The sequence below is a fragment of the Primulina eburnea genome, chromosome 2 (assembly GCF_022965805.1).
Source record: "Primulina eburnea isolate SZY01 chromosome 2, ASM2296580v1, whole genome shotgun sequence".
NCBI lineage: Eukaryota > Viridiplantae > Streptophyta > Magnoliopsida > Lamiales > Gesneriaceae > Primulina > Primulina eburnea.
In genome coordinates, this window is record NC_133102.1 from 2,191,925 (window position 1) to 2,214,258 (window position 22,334).

A 22,334-nucleotide genomic window follows, 5' to 3' on the forward strand; every position below is an offset into this window, starting at 1 on the left:
AATTTATATTTTAAAGTTTTACAAAACAAATATATATTATATTTTAATTACTAATTTATGTATTTATTCAAACCGAATCAAATAACCGTATTGTTTTGTTAGAAAATCGAATCGAAGAAAAAAAAATCAGACATCGGATTAAACATTTCGAAATGGAAAACAGAAAAACCGAAATCCGAAAGTTAAAAATTAACGGATTAAATTCAAGAACTCCACGTCGTGTGAACAGATTACAAAAGCCAAGATACCTTCCCTTTTGGATTTGAGTGAGTATCATGTGAGACCGTCTCACGGATACTAATTTGTGAGACGGGTCAATCCTACCCATATTCACAATAAAAAGTAATATTTTAGGTATAAAAAATAATACTTTTTTGAATGACCCAAATAAGAGATCCGTCTCACAAATTCGACTCGTGAGACCGTCTCACACAAAATTTTGCTTTGGATTTAGGTAATGATGGGTTTCCGGATATTTCATTAAATACTACAAGATTGTGGATTAGGACACGAGCCTGCCACACGCCATTGTCCAGATGGGCCCATTTTGTACGCTACGTGTCACTTCTTCAATGGCTAAAGGTTTACAATTGTGACTTCGCCATCTCTATATAGTTCAGCCACCGGACTTTCAAGGAATCCCACGGCCACCCCATTCTGCACTTGTGTTAATCCAATTCCTACCTCTTCTTCTTGTTCTTCTTTTGTGATCTGTTTGAAACCCTTTAATCATTTGGATAAAATGATGTTTCTTCAGGCGATTTCAGCTGTTTCCATGCCTTCATCGCGTGGTTCTTCGAATCTTGTGTTCTTACAAGATTTAACCAATCCAAATGCCATCTCAACCGTACCATCTCCTTGCTTGAATACCTTTACATCTTCGCTTTCTCCCTCAAGCCTGAGTCTTTCTTTGGCGAAAACACGCGACAAAGGTTTTGCGACCAGTGCCACGAATGAGACCGCGAGTTTGCCGCTCACTGGGCTTGTGTTTCAGCCATTTGAAGAGGTTAAGAAAAATGAATTTATGGTCCCAATGGCTCCTCTTGATTCACTTGCTCGCCAGAGGTACTCCAAAGAGTGTGAGAATGCCATTAATGAGCAGATCAAGTGAGTTCTGGACAATTTTCACTTGTTTATTTTAAAAACTTGTTGTTAAGATTTATATTTCTACGTTGGGTTGATATACGTTGATTATTCATCCGGTGGGTAAATATCGTGGTCCTTTTAGTCAGAAGGGCATAATGACATTCGAAAAGCTTGATAAATTCAAGAATCTTCGGCCAGCTGGCCAGCTGGGGTATTTTTAATGAATTCGGGGCCTCTTATTGGAGCATATCTTCGTTTGGTGTTTCAAGATTTCAAATCATGACCATAGCTGCTGCTTGTTTGTTGGAATAACCCAAGACTTTAGATGTGGTGCAGCTTATTTTAAACTGAGCAAAAACTACTAAACTTGGCCTGCATAAGAATGTTTCTACATGCCGTTAATATGGATACTTCCTTCTGTTTCAGTGTGGAATACTCCGTGTCCTATGTGTACCACTCCCTTTATGCCTACTTTGACAGGGATAATGTTGCTCTAAAAGGCCTAGCAAAGTAAGTGCAAAATCCTCGCTTGTTTTCTTGCTCTTGACTTTCTATCTCACGTTACTTTTCTTGTGATTTACTTTGAATGTTTAATATAATGATTTGTGGCAGGTTCTTTAAGGAGTCCAGTGAAGAAGAAAGAGAACATGCAGAAAAACTTATGAAATATCAGGTATTGCATGATATGCTGTTGTCCATTGGCGAATCCAACAGAGATACGATGGAATAATTTTCAAATTTCATGTAGACTCGTACCCAATAATATATACAATCGCCACATCTCATACCAGAAGAAAACACAAGAATCAAACTATCTTAGATAGACATTATTTAACTGTGACTGCCACCTTTTCTGGTTCTAACTTTGAGAAATTGTAGAGTAAGCGAGGAGGGAAAGTTATCCTGTATCATATCAAGCTTCCACCCACCGACTTTGATCATATCGAGAAGGGTGATGCACTGTATGGTGAGTTTTTCGACCTATTAAATCATGTTTTCTTCAATTGCATTTTTTTTCAGGATCCCATTTTCAATGGAATCCATTATATTATATATTCTGTAAAAATCTTACTGGAATTCTCTATGATCTCTTGATTCAGCAATGGAACTTGCCTTGTCCTTGGAGAAGTTAACTAATGAAAAACTTCTTAAAGTGCACGGTGTAAGCATTTTGAGACATTTTATGCTGTCAAGTTATGTCTCTGGTTATTTGCTGATCTCTGTTCTTGGATTCGAAACAGGTGGCAAACGAAAATAACGATCCTCAGATGACAGATTTCATAGAGAGTGAGTTTTTAGGGGAGCAGGTAATCATCAACTTGGTGGACTTTGTTTTACCAATCAAATTGCACTTAAGAATGCATCAAAAATACAAAAAGGGATATAATCGAGTTTACGGGTTTGTTTCGCACTTTCCAGGTCGAAGCCATAAAGAAAATTGCAGAATATGTAGCTCAATTGAGGAGGGTTGGAAAAGGACACGGTATGACCATATCCAACTATTATTCATGATGTATTCACAACTTCATAAAAAATCTCTCTGATGACTGAATAAATATTCGTTTTCGACCATGCAGGTGTGTGGCACTTTGATCAGATGCTGCTTCATTAAGGTGACGGAGTACTTCAAAGAAATCGAGACATATATCAGAATAGCTATTCTGTCCCGGTTATCAGTTCTGTTATTTGGTTTCTTACTGCTGAATGTTGAAGTGTAAGACAAAATCTATCCTACCGTCGTTATCGTTTGGTTTTCAATAAGAAATCGTTCTGTACTAGCCAGACGATATGTTTAGCAACAAGTTTTGTTATCCTTTATGCTCTGTTACACTTCAAGAACATGAACAACTGATTCTAAATTCGCAAGAATAAGAGATTTGGCTCATTTTTCTCAAAAAATAACGAATACAGAAGTAAAAGATGAAGCAAAGCTAAATCGCATCAAATTTTCTGAATAAAAATTCGATATTATTATCATACTGTTTGAAAACATGATTTCCATAACTTAAAGCCATCGCTGCTGTTTTCCCTCTCTGCAATGGGTGGATATGACGAGTGTATCATCTCCCACATCACCCGTATATCCGTGTATCCGGCACACGCCTCCATATCTTTGTATAGAGTAATCAACCCACTACTTTTTTCTGCATTATGAAAAAGATAAAGACTTACAGAGAAGCTAAACATAATGGCTTAGAAATTTTCTTGGAAGAGGTAAGTTTACCTTTGGCTCCATTCTTGAGAAGTGAAGCGGCCCTAGCAATGGTGTGCTTTGTTGGGAGAAGAATAGAGTTGTTGATCAAGGAGATTAATTTTTTCTTCTCCATGTTTACGAGGATTCTTGAAAGGCCATTCTCGATTCTTGCCTATTTATATAATTTTTCTTTGTCACTTAGCCACTGCTAATTAATTGCTTTTATTTTACATGAGCCAGCCTACAAATGGTATAGAACAAATCATTTTTAAATCTTTTTTTTTTAATTTAAATTTATTTTTTTCGTTAAAAAAAATCTATTGAAAGAAATTAAACATTATCATTTGAAAATATGATACTTCATTGAAAATTTTGATTCTATTTCTCTGTTTTCCAATGAATATACAAGAAGTTGAGAAGATTTTGAACAAAAATGTTATCAATATTCAGGCCATTTAATTCACATTAATCCATTGAAACAAACTAATGTTTGGATTTGGAGTATACTTTGTAAAAGAAGAATCTTGATTCGGAGGAAAACAAATATTGGGAAAGAAATACTATATATTCATCAGAAACAAACATACGAGTAGGAAGAATTGGTGTGTCACTGGGGCCCTAGGTCAAATGGTTGGTTGTTTTTTATTTTCAGTGCCTTTGTTCTTGTGTAATGAACTCACTCCCCCACTAAAATAATGCACTCGTCAAAAAAAATGCATACTTGATAAATTTGAATGGAATTTTTTAATTTAAATAACTTGTGTTGGCAAGTGAAAAAGCATGCCCCCTTTTCGGAATGACAAAAACTTGTATGAGACGATCTCATGGGTCGTATTTATGAGACAGATCTCTTATTTGAGTTATCCATGAAAAAGTATTACCTTTTATAATAAGAATATTAATTTTTATTGTAAATATCGGTAAAGTTGACCCGTCTCGTAGATTAAGATCCGTGAAACGGTCTTACAGATTAAGATCCATGAGACGATCTCAACATATTCTTTCGGAACAAGTGAAGGATATCTTTTAGAGGGTTACTCGGAACTCTCTTTTTTTTTGGGTAAATTAGGTATCTGGACTTTTACCAGCCTAATCCTGGTTCGTCCCGAGGTAAATAATGAATTTTTCCCCTTTAAAGTAGTTGTAATAGTTATGCCCAAGATAATATGGCCAACATCGTCTAAAAGTTTGGTATAATTCGTTCCTTGTGATTTAACACTGCAGTGCAGGTAGTAGAAGTGAGTTCCTAGAAAGTAAGCATGTGAATTCTCAACAAATTCTGGCAATGTAGCGACCTAATTCATTCCACTTTTTCTACTCTTTATTATTTTAAATACTAAAACTAAGTCAAACTTGCACTAATGTACTACGCAGAGGAATGCCGTCGGATGCAGGAAACAACCTGGAAACTGTATTCATCTGGAGGTGAAATTGGTGACGAAAAATGGATCATGGGGCAGGTTAAGTTCAACTGCATTTCCAAATCTTCCCCTCGTGTATTCAATTGAAACATAAATCAGTATGTTCTAAGAAACGTATATCGACTTTTCAAGACAGATAAAATTTTGAAACTTTGCACCAATTTGCAGAGACAAAAGAAGCATCAGACCATAGACAACAAAGATCAGAAAAATAAAAGATTACACATTTTTCGACATGAAGAACAAGCTTGAATCAGAGTTCCAATGATAATCGTAATCTGAATAGTTGTCCACGAATTACAAGTGAGATTAAATACAAAACCAGAATTCAGATTCATTGCAACTTTATCATCTTCCAGATACCATTACATGCATCAAAGGTGGAATGCTTTGCTGGATCAAACTCAAAATTGTCAAAAACTTTCTTATCTCTCACCACGATATCTGAACTCATTGAGTTAAAGGTCCTTCGACCAAGGCGAAAGCTCGGAGAAAAATATGATCTAAATGTAATAAAAAGGATACGGCCTGATATTTTGGATAGATCATCCAAGTTTGGGATTAAGTTTGTGACGGACGCATGCATTGAAAGCTGCATCCTACAAGATAAAAACAAAATTGCTTAGCCGCTGTGGGTAAAGAAGAAAATTTGGGATAATGATCCACTCATTTTAAGCCATGAGAACATGAGGCCACACGAAAACAGAAATAATTAAAAATCAAACATAGTACAATACAACAGCACTTAAAATACCCAAAATTTTCAAACAAGTCTTACTCGGATCTCAGTTCATCTTGCTCAGATTTCTTTAGGGTCTGCATTTGTTCTTCAAGAGAGGCCCTCTGAAGCTCCAGATCATCAATTCCATTGACTGTTACTGTGTTGATAATAACAGAGGAATTCATACAATATAATTGGAAACAAAATTGAATAGAAAGTAGTTTTTCAAAACTCGGAATATAATCAGCAACATGAACCCAATACTTATCTAAGCTCTTCTCTAAGCATTCGTTCTAGCTTTTGTCTCTTTTCCAATTCTTTTCCGAGCAAACCTAGTTCTACATCAGCAATGCTTTCAGATTCTGCAGCTGATTCTTTCTGCCTGCATACTTCTATCTTCTTTTCGTAGTCTGGGACAAGTACCATTAATTAACGCAAGTGAAAAATAATCAACCCATAATGGGAGAGTGTTTCATCTCCAAAACCAAATAAATATGTTCATTTAAGGATATGGATGCAGCTACAGAAAATTACAAAATACAGACACATAATTTCATCGATGAAAACAACTCGAGGCATAAAAAGGTTCGGTAACTTAAAAGCATCACCAGGAACAAATCGGCATCAAATCGTGAAGAAACTCAAATCACCTTTAAAAGTCTTATTGTATCACGTGGACTAAATTTAGTATTTGAACTCTTGTGTCTTGTGGCATAGCAGCTCTAATCGAGTTGATAGTCAAGAGAGTAGCTTTGCTACAAAAAATGCTAAACCAGAGCTCGAGAGAGAGAATTCTGCACAAAAAAACACAACTCACATCCTAGTTCTTGTCTGTCAAACTGATTAACAACATTTATGTTCTTAAAAACAGCTCAACAAATCAATGAAACAGTATGAACTCTAGCCATTGTTGTACTTGTTGGCTCTCACTAGACACGAATTGAAGCATTAAAACATAAATCCTATAGGATAATCAGTGTGAAGGTATACAACTCTACCAAATATGTGATTGTTCGAAACAAATACATATATGGTGCAACAACAAAAAAAAAATACTAAATAACCGCAGAACTTAAATCAAGTCCGATCATTTAATAACCCAATAAAAGATGCAGCAAACAGTGGCGATTGGAGTAATAATAATAACCTTCGATGGACAACTGTACTTCGTCGAAATCTTTATCGCACTGAGACTGAAGAGCTTTTGAATGGCGCAGAAAATGCTGGAGACCAACTATATCCTTCTCGTCTTTGAAGAAATCAATCAAGTTGTTGCAGTACTTCATCAACTCTTCCACATCCATCTTCCTCGGTGTCTCTACCCTACTACCGAACAAATCTCTCTCTCAAAATCTGAATTCAGAGTAAAACAAACAAAACAAATTTTAGGGTTTTCTGATCGACGGTGATAACTGATAATTGTCTAAAAAGTATCTTTGATTTGGCCATGGTCTCGTAAATTTTGAGGCATGTGTCAATTTTATCGATATTTATAATAAATAAAAAAAAAATTTTTTCTACATTCTCAAAAAAAATCATGCTCATATTTAATGATCCGTAAAACCGTCTCATATCAATTTTTACTTGATCAATACGTATACCCTATCCATCTAATATGACGTGTATTAGAAAATGGTTAAATATATATATCATGGTTAATTGATTGGTCATGTTTTGAGTCATTTGATATATAGATGCAGCGATTATTATTCATCACTTATATGTCGAGTGGACGATGAATTAAGTAAATATACCCTTATTTATATATTATTATGGCAATAATATAAAAAAAAATTGTATTGCGAAAATTGTTTATCCCCAAAAGTCATAATTTTGGCTTTAAAAAATTAGTTTTTTTGTCATCATCATGAAGAGTGAGTCTCATGTGAGACCGTCTCACGGGTCATAATCCTGTGAGACGGGTCAACCCTACCCATATTCACAATAAAAAGTAATACTCTTAGCATAAAAAGTAATGTTTTTTCATGGGTGACCCAAATAAGAGATCCGTCTCACAAATACGACCCGTGAAACTGTCTCACACAAGTTTTTGTCCATCATGAATGATGTTGTCCAATGTTGTCCAATAAAAATAGATACGTGCGTATTGTAAATGAAAAACATCACCTCCATACAATAAAAAGAAAATAAATTCTCATTTAGATATATGGATTTGGTGGCAAAAAAATTGAAATTTGTTAACTTTAAAGTAAACAGTTTTAAATAATTTATAATCTGAGATTGAATTCGAGCATAGGTGGGTTTCGTTGCCCTGACTTTATGATTCATGTTCTTGAATTTTTGTCTAGTTTCGTATGTGAACCTTTAATTAAATTTTTAAAAAAAAAATTAACAAGAAAGTATGAAAAAATGATAAAATTGATGTGACAGCCTTTTGTACATAAATCGGTGTGAGAGAAAAAATAGTGAATGGAAATTAATTTTTTCCATAATTACATTGTGTTTAATAAAATAAAAGTCTATAATTTCTAAAAGCTTGTCGATATGTCCGAGTGGTTAAGGAGACAGACTCGAAATCTGTTGGGCTCTGCCTGCGCAGGTTCGAATCCTGCTGTCGACGTCATTTTTTTATGCCCCTAATTTGTTGGGCTGTTATATTTCGAATGGGACAGATTCAGCCCAGAAATCATAAAACCCATTTTTCAAATGAGCCGGGCCAGTGCAGCCCACCTTCCAGAACCCGAACCTACTAATGTCATCGCCGAGTAGACATGCCCGGGTCACAAATAACTGTGACCCGTGACCGGCCCTTAACAAGGCGAGCGGTTACAGTTTAAATTCTATTCTAATAAAAAGTAAATATATTGGTTAATATTTGACTCAAGTAAACAACTATTAACCACTAAACTATATATATTTTCAATTTATTTATATTATTAAATATATCGTGCATATTTATATTATTCTAGGCTAATAATATTATAGAGATTTATCAATGATAAATAAACTTTGTCAAATATCAGATTCTCCTTTTCAAATTCCAAATCCTCCATAATAATATAAAAATATAATATAAAAAATTACTATTCAAAATGTTAAATTTTAAAATTTGCTTTTTATTATATTTCATACGTAAATTTACTACATATGAACTTGTATTTTATATTAAATTAGTATCTCAGTACTCATGCAATATAAGACGTTGATAATATTGATATATAAATAATCAATATAAAAAAAATCATGAATACATTTTTCATTACAAGTTGACAAGTATGATATTATATATATTTTATTTAATATTTTAGATAGTATGGATAGTTTGTTTTTTTCTTAAACGACAAACATCATTTATCCAACTTCAACTTTGACATTACAGTCGGTCATAATTATAGTTTTAATAGAAAGAGGAATTACATCAGAAATATCAAAACAAGCTTGTTGGAGAGCTGTTTTAACCAAAGTATGAGCGTCTCTATTTGCTTGTCTCCTAACGCTGTTCGACTTTAAGCGAACTCTGATTCCTAGTGATATCCCGGCAGGTTGTGATAGTGAGGCCAAATTCAGTGAGATTTGATGAGTCATAATGGATTGCATCTGCTGATATCTTTGAGTCTGTTTCCACTATTATCTTATCGTAGCCCATGTCTTTGATCCAGCTTAGATCTTAATGGACTGCGAATGCTTCTGCTTCCTTTACCAGAGCTATCCCGTTGTGGAGACTAGTTCTGCAGATTATGAAGGAGCCATTTGAGTCTCTTATTACCATGCAAACCACAAATGATTTTTTATCGGCATCAAAACCCGCATCCACGTTACACTTGAAGAAATCTTCCATGAGTTTCCTCCAGACCACTTCGGTGCTGTTATTCGACTATTGGTTTAGCTGTGTTTCTATCGTTCTTACAGCAAGCCATTCATTAAGTGTGTATATGGCGTATGTAATTGTCCGATTTGCTGAGGGTGAGTTGTTGTTCCAAGAGAGTATGGAGAGTTAAATATATAAAAATAACACAAAATCCAAAAATGTTACCGGAATTAAATGATACATACGATCAATGTAAATATTTAAGGGAATATTATTTACACCCCACTTTTTTAAAAAATATATTTTATATTTCTTTATTTATACTAAAATGTCTAATATGTCCTCAAATGATTTTTAAAAAAATATTGACATAAACATATAATGTATTATATATATATATTTTTTTAAATAAGAAAATAATAAAACTAATTGACAGAAATTATTACGAGACTGTCTCATAGGTCAATTTGTGAGATGGATCTTTTAATCGACCCGACACACGGAAAAATATTGTTATATATTAAAATTATTATTTTTCACTCAAGATATAGATCGAGTCAACTTATCCGAAAAATATAAATTTGTAAGACCGTCACACATGAGACTTACTCAAATTAATTTAGCTAAAAAAATTATTCATTGATAATTTTTCGTAAATATGTTACGAACACGTTATTATAAAATAATAATGTTGTTAGTTTTTTCTTTTAAAATACATCGTATCAAATTTTAAGATAATTTCTTATTTTTTCTTTAAAAATACATAGTATCGAATTTTAAGATAAATTTTTTATTTTAAAGTAATTACTTTATTTATTTAATTTATTGTATTACGGAAAAGAATTGTAGATACTTGTATAGTTCGTAAATATGATGCGTGTCATTGTATATTTAAGTTTACAGAATAAATTTGTCTTTATTGAAACAATAAATATTTGTACTCTTATATTATAACGTAAATTATTACTTTAATTATATATATAAATATATTAATATATTTTTGTTTAATATAATTTCAAAGTCAATACATTAAAAAATATATGATAAATATTATTATTTTTTAAAAAAATTAATTAATCAATGATATTGGAAATTGGAACATTATTATATATAACATTAATTTACTTTAGTTTTTTTAAACAGGAATTTTTTAGCGGAAACTTGTTATATTTTAACAACAATTATATATATATATATATATATATATATGTAATACATAATATATATATTATATATATATATATATATATATATATATATATATAATATTTTGATTTAATATAAGGTAAACATGTTGTTGGATTTATTAGTTTAGATTTTTCAAATTTTCTTATTATTTATATGATGTTATGCATGAAAGAAAAACATACTCAAGCATTTTTTAAAAAATAGCAATGTTTTTAATCAATTTTTTAGAAATATAGTTTTTTGTTTAAATAGAAACGTCAAACCGTAATCATGACCGACGATAAACCATAATCATAATTGATGATCATGAACTAAAAAAAATATAGATTAAAGGTCGAGAAATTTTAAATTGTGAGGTGAGCTAATCCCAAAAACCCGTCATCATAAGATATGGTTTCAAAGTGTGATCATTCATGTCTACCTTTTATTCCAAACCAAAAATCTCCGAGACTCAACAACTTCAGTTGTACTGTGACATTACTGTCAAACAAGCGAGTGAGTCTCATGTGAGACCGTCTCACGGGTCATAATTCGTGAGACGGGTCAACCCTGTCCATATTCACAATAAAAAGTAATACTCTTAACATAAAAAGTAATACTTTTTCATGGGTGACCCAAATAAGAGATCCGTCTCACAAATACGACCCGTGAGACCGTCTCACATAAGTTTTTGCCCAAACAAGCTAACTCACGATGAGGCTGGATGAATATCCCCTACCCGACCCAAACCAAGGGAGGTTACTGGTTAGGCGGGCCGGTCCGTGGATCGGCTCACAAATAATAAAATAAATAAAAAACAAAAAATCATTATAATTAATTAAAATTTTCATAAATAACTAAATATTTTTTAAAAATAAAACATGTCTATATTTTATACAAAATAATTAATGTAAAAAAATTCATAACTTCCTTTGAAAAATACACATATAATCATAACTTCATATCGTGACTCGCACGAGTTGACTCGTCTAAGTCCGTTTTTTAATGGGTCGAAAAATTTCAACCAACCCGCTCAAAAGTGAGATGGACGACTCTACTTATTCAACCAAAATTGACGGCAGTAATTTTCACCCACAACAATCTTACCCGTAGAGATGTCAATGGGGCGGGTAGACCCGTGAGACCCGAATTTTTTTAAAATACAAAAATAATATTTCTTCTCACACGACTGAATTATGAAACAGTCAAATCTCTAAATACAACATTGTGGAAAATTAATTCATGTCTTCGACCACACTTAATAATAACAAACAAAGTATTTTCACGACTTAAAAAATTATATAAAAAAAAAGAGTTACTAGCTCTCAAAAAAATCTTGACATTCCAAAAATAAATCATAACATAATTTAAACAGATCAATATAAAATCAGCTAGTAGACAATATTTAAGTCTACTAAGATGAGGACCAACTATTCTTCCACTATTGCTAAAGGCAAAAACTTGTGTGAGACGGTCTCACGGGTCGTATCTGTGAGACGGATCTCTTATTTGGGTCACCCATACAAAAATATTACTTTTTATGCTAAAAATATTATTTTTTATTGTGAATATTGGTAGGGTTGACACGTCTCACAGATTATGATCCGTGAGACGGTCTCACATAAAACCTACTCATTGCTAAATGCAGATTCAAATGCAACCGTTGACATAAGAATAATTAAGATCGTTATAGTTGAGGTGAACTACTAAAAAAATATGGATTAATAAAACTAAAACCTTAAAATATTTATATCCACATATATGAGGCATGTATGAAGAAGATATTATAAGACCTATGACCCACCTCATATACGAACGATCTGAAAAATTGGACCCGAGACTCTCTCAATAACCTATTTAGTATGCCCAAACATACCTCATATACGCGAATCCATGGAACCCATTGACTCCCTACTTACCCGCTCATTTCCATTCTATGCCCCCAAACCCTAACTCATCCATTCATTCACACGCAAACTCGCCCTTCCTTTTTGGTAAGCGCGCTCTCCTCTCACTTTTTATTCTTTCCTCTTGCAGGTACTGCAGGGACAATTTTTCTTGAGCTCCTTTTTCCTGTATACATTCCAAGAAACGTTCGATACAATTTCGCTTTTGTTTTTGTTTTAATTTTGATTTCGATTTCGGTCTTTGCTCTCGATTGATTTGATTTTTTTTCTAATTGAAATATGGTGAATTCCAACAGTTCACTGGACTTTATGCTTCCGGTGAAGAGAACCACAACTACAGCGGCGCTAGGAGTTGATTCCGAGTCCTCTTCCCTAAAGAAGCAACGCGGGCTCGCATCCGCTGCGTCTGGAAAAGCCGTTACCTATACTATTAACATGGATAAAGGAAGTTCCAATGGGAGTAACCGCGCCACCAGCGAGAAGTTGCCGATGAGCGATGGTCAGCCGCTGGAGATCGACGAGGATCTGCATAGTCGTCAGCTCGCTGTGTACGGACGCGAGACCATGCGCCGATTGTTCGCATCAAACATTCTGATTTCTGGAGTGCAAGGCCTTGGCTCTGAAATAGGTAGGAGCGATCTGCGACACTGCGTGTACTTTGGATAGTTGCAAATCGGTTTACACCATGGCAGTCTGTTGCATATATCGCTTATAGTTTTGTGAAATGCGTGTATGTTTGTGCCATTGAATGTTTGCGCAATTTGCTTGTAATACGGAATGACTAGGGCAAACCTCCTAAGCCTTAAATTTTCTTGAATCCATGCCTGATTGGTATTGAACTGTTAGTTTACATGATAAGTTTACTTGCATATGTTATGGTGCTTTATATACATGTTAACTCGATCATTCAACATTGTGGTTTTTTAATCTCTAATTATACATGCATTTTCAATCTGACGTAACTTTGAAATTTGTGTTTTGAGTTCTGGTTCATGTCGGTTTGATGAAGGTTTCTGATCTTTTGTTTGCTTGCAGCGAAAAACCTTGTCCTCGCCGGTGTTAAATCGGTTACTCTACATGATGAGGGTTCTGTGGAGTTGTGGGACTTGTCTAGCAGTTTTATCTTCTCAGAAGAAGATTTGGGAAAGAACAGGGCTCTTGCTGCTGTCCCCAAACTACAGGAACTCAACAATTCTGTCATCATTTCTACACTAACTACCGAGTTAAATAAAGAGAAACTTTCTGATTTTCAGGTGCATTAGTTAAAACTTCCTTCTCCTGCGAAATCTTTGTTGGATGTTTTTGTTCAATTTGCTTCTTGTTTCTTTAACAATTTTTATCAGTTGATTGCTTTATTATCATCAAATCCATGAAGTAGCTTTGCATTTGTGTTTGAATAATTCAGCAATGTAGTATTAATTCACACGGTTCTCTGCTTGAGTCTTCAGCACCTGATTGTTCTTCCAGAATCTTATGTGATCAACTCTGCTGTGAGTGCTGTTTGTTTATCTCTGTGTCCCTCCTCAGCTGCCCTCTTGCAGGTGTCTGTCAATCATCCACACAGGAAGAAACTCTGATAATTGGGTGTAATTTCCCCAAAGTCAGAAGCAAATTGGGTATATCGCATTGATACCTTCCAACGTAGTCGACAGAGTTCTATATAGGTTTTACATGTAACATCTGGTTATGTTTTGTACAACAACATGCTAAGCTTATGTGTACTGTATAGGCTATAATCGAAGATCTCAAACATGACTTGTACTTTATGGATCTGCTTAGTGATCTTACTAATCTATTTATGCTATCCAGGCTGTTGTGTTTACAAATTTAAGCTTAGAGAAGGCTATTGAATTTGATGATTATTGCCACAACCAGCAGCCTCCAATTGCTTTTATCAAATCTGAAGTTCGAGGTCTTTTTGGAAGTGTATTTTGTGACTTTGGTCCTGAATTTACGGTTTTAGATGTCGATGGTGAGGACCCACACACAGGCATTATTGCCTCCATTAGCAATGACAATCCAGCCCTCGTGGCTTGTGTCGATGACGAGAGGCTTGAATTTCAGGATGGAGATTTAGTTGTTTTTTCTGAAGTGCGAGGGATGGCAGAATTGAATGATGGAAAACCAAGAAAAGTTAAAAATGCCAGGCCTTACTCTTTCATCATTGAAGAGGACACTACTGATTATTCTGCTTATCAGAGAGGTGGAATTGTCACACAAGTAAAGGAACCCAAAGTGTTGAATTTCAAGCCATTGAGACAGGCACTCAAGGATCCCGGTGATTACCTTCTGAGCGACTTTTCGAAATATGACCGGCCGCCTCTTCTTCACTTGGCTTTTCAAGCTCTGGACAAGTTCATAGTTGAGTTTGGGCGTTTCCCTAATGCTGGATCTGAGCAAGATGCCAAGAAATTAATAGCTTTAGTTGTTGATATTAATAATGGCCAGTCTGATGGTAGGTTGGAAGAGATTGACCACAAGCTTCTTAGGAACTTTGCTTTTGGTGCCAGGGCCGTGTTAAACCCTATGGCTGCCATGTTTGGTGGTATTGTTGGTCAGGAAGTTGTGAAGGCTTGCTCGGGGAAGTTCCATCCACTTTTTCAGGTTAGTCTTGAAATACACTTGCAACTTAAAGTTCTTTAAATGACGATCATGCATAATGCATGCTGCAATTTTGAAAAGGAAAGATAATTGATTACTATTTTGTAGAACATGAAAAACAATCACATCTTAAAGTTATTTAAATGAGGATCATGCATAATGCACACTATAATTTTGTAAATGAAAGATAATTGATTACTATTTTTTAGAACATGAAATACGCTTGCAACTTAAAGTTCTTTAAGTTAGGATCATGCATAATGCATATACAATATTGACCTTCTCTTGAATATTGATTCATACTGATTTGTTTGGTCAACAGTTCTTCTATTTTGACTCTGTTGAATCTCTTCCATCGGAACCCTTGGATCCAAATGACGTAAAACCCTTGAATTGTCGCTACGATGCTCAAATCTCTGTATTTGGGTCTAAGCTACAGAAGAAACTAGAGGATGCCAAAGTTTTCATCGTGGGGTCTGGTGCACTGGGCTGTGAATTTTTGAAAAATGTAGCTTTGATGGGAGTTTGTTGTGGCGATGAAGGAAAACTAACTATTACTGATGATGATGTTATAGAGAAGAGCAACCTTAGTAGGCAGTTTCTTTTCCGTGATTGGAACATTGGTCAAGCAAAGTCAACAGTTGCTGCCTCTGCCGCCTCTCTGATCAACCCTCGTCTTCACGTTGAAGCTCTACAAAATCGTGCTAGCCCTGAGACTGAAAATGTGTTTGATGACTCATTCTGGGAGAACTTGAGTGTTGTCATCAATGCTTTAGATAATGTAAATGCCAGGCTTTACATTGATCAGAGGTGTTTGTACTTCCAAAAACCTCTTCTCGAGTCAGGAACCTTGGGTGCCAAGTGCAACACCCAGATGGTAATTCCACACCTTACTGAAAACTATGGTGCATCAAGGGATCCACCAGAAAAACAGGCCCCTATGTGCACCGTGCATTCGTTTCCACACAACATTGACCACTGTTTGACATGGGCTAGGTCTGAATTTGAGGGCTTGCTCGAGAAGACGCCGACTGAGGTTAATGCATATCTAAGTAATCCAAGTGAGTATACATCTGCAATGAAAAATGCTGGTGATGCTCAGGCCCGAGACACTTTAGAACGAGTTCTTGAATGCCTTGACAGGGACAGATGTGACACATTCCAGGACTGCATTACTTGGACTCGCTTGAAGTATAACTTCTCGTTCTTTTTTGTCGTTTTCTCTGATAAAATTTATTCCAGAAGCTCCTAATTTTATGATGATGGTGTAATCAGGTTTGAGGATTACTTTGCAAACCGGGTGAAGCAGCTGACATATACATTCCCTGAAGATGCTGCTACTAGTAGCGGAGCTCCATTCTGGTCTGCACCAAAGCGATTTCCGCGAGCGCTCCAATTTTCCACTGATGATTTGAGCCATCTTCAGTTTGTCTTGGCAGGAGCGATATTAAGAGCAGTAGTTTTTGGCATACCAATTCCGGACTTCGTGGAGTCACCTGAAAAATTGGCTGATGCTGTTGACAAAGTGATTGTCCCTGACTTCTTACCGAGGAAAGATGTGAAAATTGTAACAGATGAGAAAGCCACCAGTCTTTCGACAGCATCTGTGGATGATGCTGTTATCATTGATGAGTTGATCCTGAAGCTTGAAATGTGCCGAAAAAAATTGGCTCCAGGCTATAAAATGAATCCAATTCAGTTTGAAAAGGTCAGTTCTTTTTTTGCTTTTTGTTCTTTGTGCATATGCAACTGCCCAATAGTATGAAGGGGGAGGGGTCAGATTTGGTGGAATTATTTGGATTTTACTAGTTTCTGAAACAATCATTTTCATAAAATATTTAAGAATATCCATCCATAAGACACTTTTTGTCAATTTTGAAGTAAAGGCCGTGAAAACAATATCACAATTGTTAAGAAATAAGTCTTGTCAGAAAGTGGATGTCACGTATCTTTTTTTGGATTAATATATATTGTCTTGAACATTAATCAAAACCAAATCTGCCTCTAATTTTTTCTCTCGAGCAAGTATGAATCATCTCAAACCCATATACTACATAATTGTTGGTCTTACTGGTTTATCACGTATTTCAACTGCTTAACAGTACGTTGTAGTTGTAGAACCTGGAGGTTTTCGTTTCTTAGCATCAGGAAAGATGTTAACTTAAATCTTGTATGCCTCGTTGAATTCTTCTGATCTGCAGGACGATGACACCAACTATCATATGGACCTGATAGCTGGTCTTGCCAATATGAGGGCAAGAAACTATAGCATTCCTGAAGTAGATAAACTAAAAGCCAAATTTATCGCTGGTAGAATTATTCCTGCAATTGCAACCTCCACTGCAATGGCCACAGGCCTTGTTTGCCTGGAGTTGTACAAGGTTCTTGATGAGCATCATAAAGTGGAAGACTACCGCAACACATTTGCAAATCTCGCGCTTCCTTTATTTTCCATGGCTGAGCCAGTCCCTCCCAAAGTGATTAAACATCAAGACCTGAGCTGGACAGTTTGGGACAGGTGGATCGTTAAAGATAACCCGACTCTAAGAGAGCTGCTTCAGTGGCTCAAGAATAAAGGCCTAAATGCATACAGTATATCCTTTGGAAGCTGCTTGCTCTTCAATAGTATGTTTCCGAGGCACAAGGAGCGCATGGATCGGAAGATGGTGGATCTGGTGAAGGATGTGGCCAAAGCTGAGGTGCCTCCATATCGACGTCATTTTGATGTTGTTGTGGCTTGTGAGGATGATGAAGACAATGATGTTGACATCCCTCAAATTTCGATATACTTCAGGTAGTTTGAGTTCGCTCATTATCCTTCAGATTACAGTGGATATTAATGTACTCTGTACCCACTATAAAACTTAATCTGGGATTTGGTCAATTCCAATGACAACAATGATATTGTTTGATAAACACATATATCAATTTCCAAAATGCAAGCTGCATCTTGTCCCTGTGTTTGGGAGTGTTTCATCGCTGGATGTAAAATTGCTATATGTGAGATTTATGATATTTTTCGGCCTTTATATCATGCTCTATCTTACTAGTCTTTGTGTAACGAGTTTATCGGAATTCAGAGTTTCACGAAGATTGCATTTTTCGAGTGGGAACTGTGAACGTGAAGTTAGAAAGGGCTAACCAAGGTTTCCGATAATTACACTTTTTTCTTTTTACTTAAATTAGTTCAAAATGAGGCTATTTCCTTTCTAGGTTTCATTTTTGGTATATGTGTTCTCCGAATTTCTCCAAGGACGATACACCTCTTCTGAATTTTATAATGAACACGAAGTATTTTATCAGAAATACTATAAGGTGGTAACCACTCTGTATCGCAAGTTTCTATATTTTAATATACATACATCGTCCATTAATTTACAAGGGGAAAATAGAAGGAATCGAACTAATGCAGAACACCCCTACGGACGGACGTTGATACACCACTGCCGGTTTCTTGTGTCTTCACATCCAAGTGGAAACTCTTACTAATGGCGTATCTTTCCATTCCAAGACCATCTCATGTTCTCTATAACCTTCAATTTTGACTTTAAATGGACCCTCTCTTTCATTCACCATCTCCTTAACTTCGGCCAAGCTCTTTTTGCTCAACTCCCGGCCCTCCAACCCCATTCCTTCTTGAACATCGTTTCTCTTCATCATCTCTTCCCAATCTTGAAACCAATCAAAAGGGCTCATAAAAGGTGCAAAAAAAAGACCTTCTACGGTTGTTCTTGCCGCTGCCAGGTAACTCGGGAAACTCTTCTCCAATGACTCAAAAAGCGCATGATAATGCCTCAAAAGTTTGTCAAAGAATGCGTGATAGCTTGAACAAGTATTGAAACCATACCCTTCTTCACCATCACCAAGTGTCAAAATTCCTGCAAATTTTGATACTAATTCCTTGGCTACTTTCAGGAATTCCAAGACTTGAGATCTTGGCCGCCTTCTTGCCATGTGGGGCAATCCCACCATGCAATTGAAAACCAACCATTTTCTCTCTACTCCTCTTTTCTTCATTCTTGTTAGTTCATTTACTACATCCTCCATATTTTTTTCTTCAATTCGAAGTTTACAGTTATATTGTTTAGCGTGACCCAGAAGCCTTTTCTTTGTTTCCTCAAAGTCCCCAAACGAGGTGCACTCCCCCCCTAATTTCACCGATGTGAGCTTCAGGGACTTGTTCTTCCAGCTCAAAGACTCCATTAATGCAGCCCATTGAATCCCTTCTCCAGTATCGAAGTCTATTACATGTACTTCTGCTGCATCACTCGGCATTGCTTCGATGATAGCCGAATTAGCCGTTAGGTGAGCAAACCTCCCAGTTGGAAGCCCTTGATACAACGCCATGAAAGCTTCAATCGAGTTCTTGATTGACTCGAGTATCAAGTATTCAGAGTGCTTTTCTTTGAACTGGAACAAACTGAATGCGACGCGTTCCATGGTGCTCCCCATGGCGCTACTTTTCTCATTTGTGGATTTGACGAGAACGTCTGCGAGATCCTTATCTCCATTCTCTGTAGCCTCTGCGTACGCCCTTAGCAAGTAATGGAGGAGTAATTCTTCGTCCGATTCCGACTCCATCCCAGGCAAAATCATCGACATGCCAACCACCGAGTTCTCATCAGATTCAAAGGAAACACAAGAACTCAATTCTTGATCCCCGGATGCAGGGCGATAATTCCCATCTTCAGTCTCATTTATCCACTCGCAGATTTTCATGAATTCTGCGCTTGGTATAGTCTCCAATCCCTCCATGGACGAGCTGATGTGATATTCATCACAAAGGTTTTGAAGATCGAGAAACTCATCTTGGAACATGGTTTGATCATATGAGTTCGAAGAAATCACAGAGGATTCTTCGTGGGAGGCAAATGATGAGGAGAAATCATGATCATCAATAACAAAACAGTCCATTTCTTGATTGCAAGTCATGTATTGATTTGAGCATGTTAGGTTAAAGATGGGCCCAGAGGGCATAAGTATTTCTGGCTGTATCATCTTTCTTGGTTGCCGGAGGATGAAGTACTGGTGCGGACATTCGGGCACCCTCTTATATACAAAAATTAATCTGTAAATATGTAATAAATTAATACAGAATAAATTATAATATAAAATATGAGATAAGCTGAGGTCTACTAATCATTTACTCTAGGCAAAAACTCGTGTGAGACGGTTTTACGGGTCAAATTTTGTGAAACGGATCTTTATATGGGTAATCCATGAAATAGTATTGCTTTTTATGCTAAGAGTACTACTTTTTATGGTGAATATGAGTAGGGTTGACCCGTCTCACAGATTGAGATCCGTGAGACGGTCTCACATGAGACCTACTCTTTACTCTATACACACTAATATTAAACAACTTATCGATTGCGAGTTTCATCGTCATAAACTAATTGTTTTTCTTACAATAAATTTGTTTGAATAATATGTAGGTTCAAAAATATTATCTAATCTTTCTAGATACATATATAATCTCAAAACTTATATTAATTTTATTGAGATGTTACCTTTTGCCTTATAAATCTGAGTATATCTCTTGTGAGACGGTCTAATAAATCTTTATCTGTGAGACATATCAACTCTATCGATATTCACAATAAAAAGTAATACCCTTAGTACAAAAAATAATATTTTTTCATGGATGATTCAAATAAGAGATCCGCTCATAAAATACGACTCGTGAGATCGTCTCACACAAGTTTTTACATGTAAATTTTGACGTAGCAAAATTATATTTTATTTATCTATTGAGGTAAATATCCGGGGAAAGTCATGGTCCCTTCTTGAAGACTTCTTGGGTGTAGAGACAATTTCCATATGAATATTTAACTACATGATTAAATATATTTATATATGTATGTCAAGTCACCAACCAATATATTCCCTTGATTGCGTGCAATTATGGGTTTCTTGATTGGGAAACATAATACATATATTTAAACATAAATAAAAGTATCATATTTAAAAATCATTATTCTTATTGATTATTAGAAAAAAATAATGAAAAGAATCATCTTTAAAGTTTTAAATTATAATATAATATCTTTTATTTTCCTACTGTTTGCTACTACATGAAATGAGGGCTCTTTAGTCATTTAAGTTAATGAATAATAATAATAAATAAATAAGAAGAAGATATTTATTTGTTGTCATCAACAGCATCTCAATATACTTAAGAATTATTAATTATAATAAACAATAATGCCAAAATTATATATAATTATTTACTAGTTTTGATTCATATCCGCCAAATTATCCATCCTACTTCCGGTAATTGTTGGCAACTCTAATAAAGGACAGAACTGGAGTTAGTTGTCCCATTTCATTGAATTTTAAAACTAAAAAACTTAATTAAATTATTATTTTTATTAAAAAAAATACAATTTTGGAAGCTCTAGGAAATAGCAAGAAGATTTGCCATTGCATTCTCAAATAAAAGTAAATAATGAATTTTTTTATTACAACGTGAAAATTGAAGTGTGGCTGACGGATTTTTTTTTTTGTTTTGTTTTTACGCGAGTTCGAACTCATATATCTTTCTCAAATAGACGTCATTTCATCCTCTAAATCGAATTCATCACCAGATATTTTTCAGCATATTTGAATCATCCAAGTACTAAACAGGTTCAGAAAAAAAGAATGAAAGAAAGAAGTTAATAATAAGAAAAAACAAAAAAAAAAATGATATCATTTAATTATTAAGAGAGAAACGACATTTAAACGAGTTCTTATTTTAATTGCTAAATATAATGTGGTAAAATCCTTCTGTGAATTCCAGAAATAAGTATCTCCTAACCCCAAGGTATTGAATTTTACTGAAACAACTATCACCTACTTTATCCAGTTTGCTGTACGCCACTGTTTTATTTGCCAACCTTTTTCCTGTCTTTACTCAATTCTATATTTTCAACGACTTTCGTAAATGAACAATGGGAGACGTAGAATGATTTTCGCGAATTTTTATAAATGATATTTGTATTGTTGGTTCCTAAACTCGATCCAAATCCATATTCCGACATGATCTAATTTAAGGCAAAAACTTGTGTGAGACGGTCTTACGGATCGTATTTATGAGACGGATCTATTATTTGGGTCATACATGAAAAAATATTACTTTTTATGCTAAGAGTATTACTTTTTATTGTGAATATGTGTATGGTTGACTCGTCTCACAGATTAAGATCCGTGAGACGGTCTCACATGAGACTCGCTTTTAATTTAATGACTTTTGTAAAGAAGGAGTTTTACGAATATTTATAAATGATATTCGTATTATTGGTTTCGATCTAAACTCGATCTAAATCCATATTCAGACGTGATCCAATTTGATAAGACATCTTTGTTTTTTCCATTAACGTTTGATGTCTTTGATTTAATGTATATTATGTTTTATCAGTCATGCATGATTTATTAATTGAGGTACGTCAAATTATATTTAAATTTTTTAATTACTGTGTGATTGTGT

The 22,334-nt window shown here is 35.0% G+C and overlaps 4 protein-coding genes, 1 long non-coding RNA gene and 1 other non-coding gene across 9 annotated transcripts; 3 read left to right on the forward strand and 3 right to left on the reverse strand.

Annotated features, from left to right (window-relative positions):
• Positions 1-616: 616 nt before the first annotated feature.
• LOC140818348 (ferritin, chloroplastic-like) lies at positions 617-2,904 on the forward strand. Its single transcript, XM_073178285.1, has 8 exons — positions 617-1,107; positions 1,513-1,596; positions 1,699-1,759; positions 1,966-2,053; positions 2,187-2,248; positions 2,328-2,393; positions 2,506-2,569; positions 2,664-2,904. Exons 1-8 carry the CDS (start codon positions 743-745, stop codon positions 2,696-2,698), a joined length of 825 nt encoding a protein of 274 aa, XP_073034386.1. The 5' UTR covers positions 617-742; the 3' UTR covers positions 2,699-2,904.
• LOC140818358 (uncharacterized) lies at positions 2,788-4,084 on the reverse strand. The gene is made up of 2 exons (XR_012114963.1): positions 3,311-4,084; positions 2,788-3,230 (listed from the first exon to the last, which is right to left on the reverse strand). It is a non-coding gene; the product is annotated as an uncharacterized lncRNA (long non-coding RNA).
• Positions 4,085-4,891: 807 nt separating this feature from the next.
• On the reverse strand, positions 4,892-6,871 carry LOC140818385 (kinetochore protein SPC24 homolog). 2 transcript variants are annotated; one of them, XM_073178332.1, is made up of 5 exons: positions 6,570-6,870; positions 5,690-5,832; positions 5,480-5,580; positions 5,227-5,300; positions 4,892-5,145 (listed from the first exon to the last, which is right to left on the reverse strand). In XM_073178332.1, the coding sequence occupies exons 1-5, from the start codon at positions 6,724-6,726 to the stop codon at positions 5,036-5,038; spliced, it is 585 nt and encodes a 194-aa protein (XP_073034433.1). In that variant the 5' UTR covers positions 6,727-6,870; the 3' UTR covers positions 4,892-5,035. The 2 variants fall into 2 exon arrangements, with proteins under 2 accessions (XP_073034433.1, XP_073034424.1); XM_073178323.1 differs by having other exon boundaries at positions 4,892-5,300; positions 6,570-6,871.
• A 1,050-nt stretch (positions 6,872-7,921) lies between these two features.
• TRNAS-CGA (transfer RNA serine (anticodon CGA)) lies at positions 7,922-8,003 on the forward strand. The gene has a single exon. It is a non-coding gene; the product is annotated as a tRNA-Ser (tRNA).
• Positions 8,004-12,218: 4,215 nt separating this feature from the next.
• Positions 12,219-17,895, forward strand: LOC140818365 (ubiquitin-activating enzyme E1 1-like). 3 transcript variants are annotated; one of them, XM_073178306.1, is made up of 7 exons: positions 12,219-12,352; positions 12,562-12,893; positions 13,301-13,518; positions 14,075-14,869; positions 15,189-16,057; positions 16,142-16,574; positions 17,068-17,895. In XM_073178306.1, exons 2-7 carry the CDS (start codon positions 12,575-12,577, stop codon positions 17,662-17,664), a joined length of 3,231 nt encoding a protein of 1,076 aa, XP_073034407.1. In that variant the 5' UTR covers positions 12,219-12,352; positions 12,562-12,574; the 3' UTR covers positions 17,665-17,895. The 3 variants fall into 3 exon arrangements, with proteins under 3 accessions (XP_073034407.1, XP_073034401.1, XP_073034415.1); XM_073178300.1 differs by having other exon boundaries at positions 12,260-12,395; XM_073178314.1 differs by having other exon boundaries at positions 12,333-12,451.
• Positions 17,896-18,328: 433 nt separating this feature from the next.
• LOC140823984 (protein NODULATION SIGNALING PATHWAY 2-like) lies at positions 18,329-19,780 on the reverse strand. Its single transcript, XM_073185587.1, has one exon. It carries the CDS (start codon positions 19,778-19,780, stop codon positions 18,329-18,331), a length of 1,452 nt encoding a protein of 483 aa, XP_073041688.1.
• Between the last annotated feature and the right edge of the window lie 2,554 nt (positions 19,781-22,334).

Coding starts and splice junctions, on each gene's coding strand:
- LOC140818348 (XM_073178285.1), top strand. CDS start 743: ATGATGTTTCTTCAGGCGATTTCAGCTGTTTCCATGCCTTCATCGCGT. Junction 1,597..1,698: donor GCTCTAAAAGGCCTAGCAAA/GTAAGTGCAAAA, acceptor GATTTGTGGCAG/GTTCTTTAAGGAGTCCAGTG. Junction 1,760..1,965: donor AAAAACTTATGAAATATCAG/GTATTGCATGAT, acceptor GAGAAATTGTAG/AGTAAGCGAGGAGGGAAAGT.
- LOC140818385 (XM_073178323.1), bottom strand. CDS start 6,726: ATGGATGTGGAAGAGTTGATGAAGTACTGCAACAACTTGATTGATTTC. Junction 5,833..6,569: donor AGTACAGTTGTCCATCGAAG/GTTATTATTATT, acceptor TACTTGTCCCAG/ACTACGAAAAGAAGATAGAA. Junction 5,581..5,689: donor TGCTTAGAGAAGAGCTTAGA/TAAGTATTGGGT, acceptor ATTATCAACACA/GTAACAGTCAATGGAATTGA.
- LOC140818365 (XM_073178300.1), top strand. CDS start 12,295: ATGCCCCCAAACCCTAACTCATCCATTCATTCACACGCAAACTCGCCC. Junction 13,519..14,074: donor AGAAACTTTCTGATTTTCAG/GTGCATTAGTTA, acceptor TATGCTATCCAG/GCTGTTGTGTTTACAAATTT. Junction 16,575..17,067: donor ATCCAATTCAGTTTGAAAAG/GTCAGTTCTTTT, acceptor TCTGATCTGCAG/GACGATGACACCAACTATCA.
- LOC140823984 (XM_073185587.1), bottom strand. CDS start 19,780: ATGGACTGTTTTGTTATTGATGATCATGATTTCTCCTCATCATTTGCC.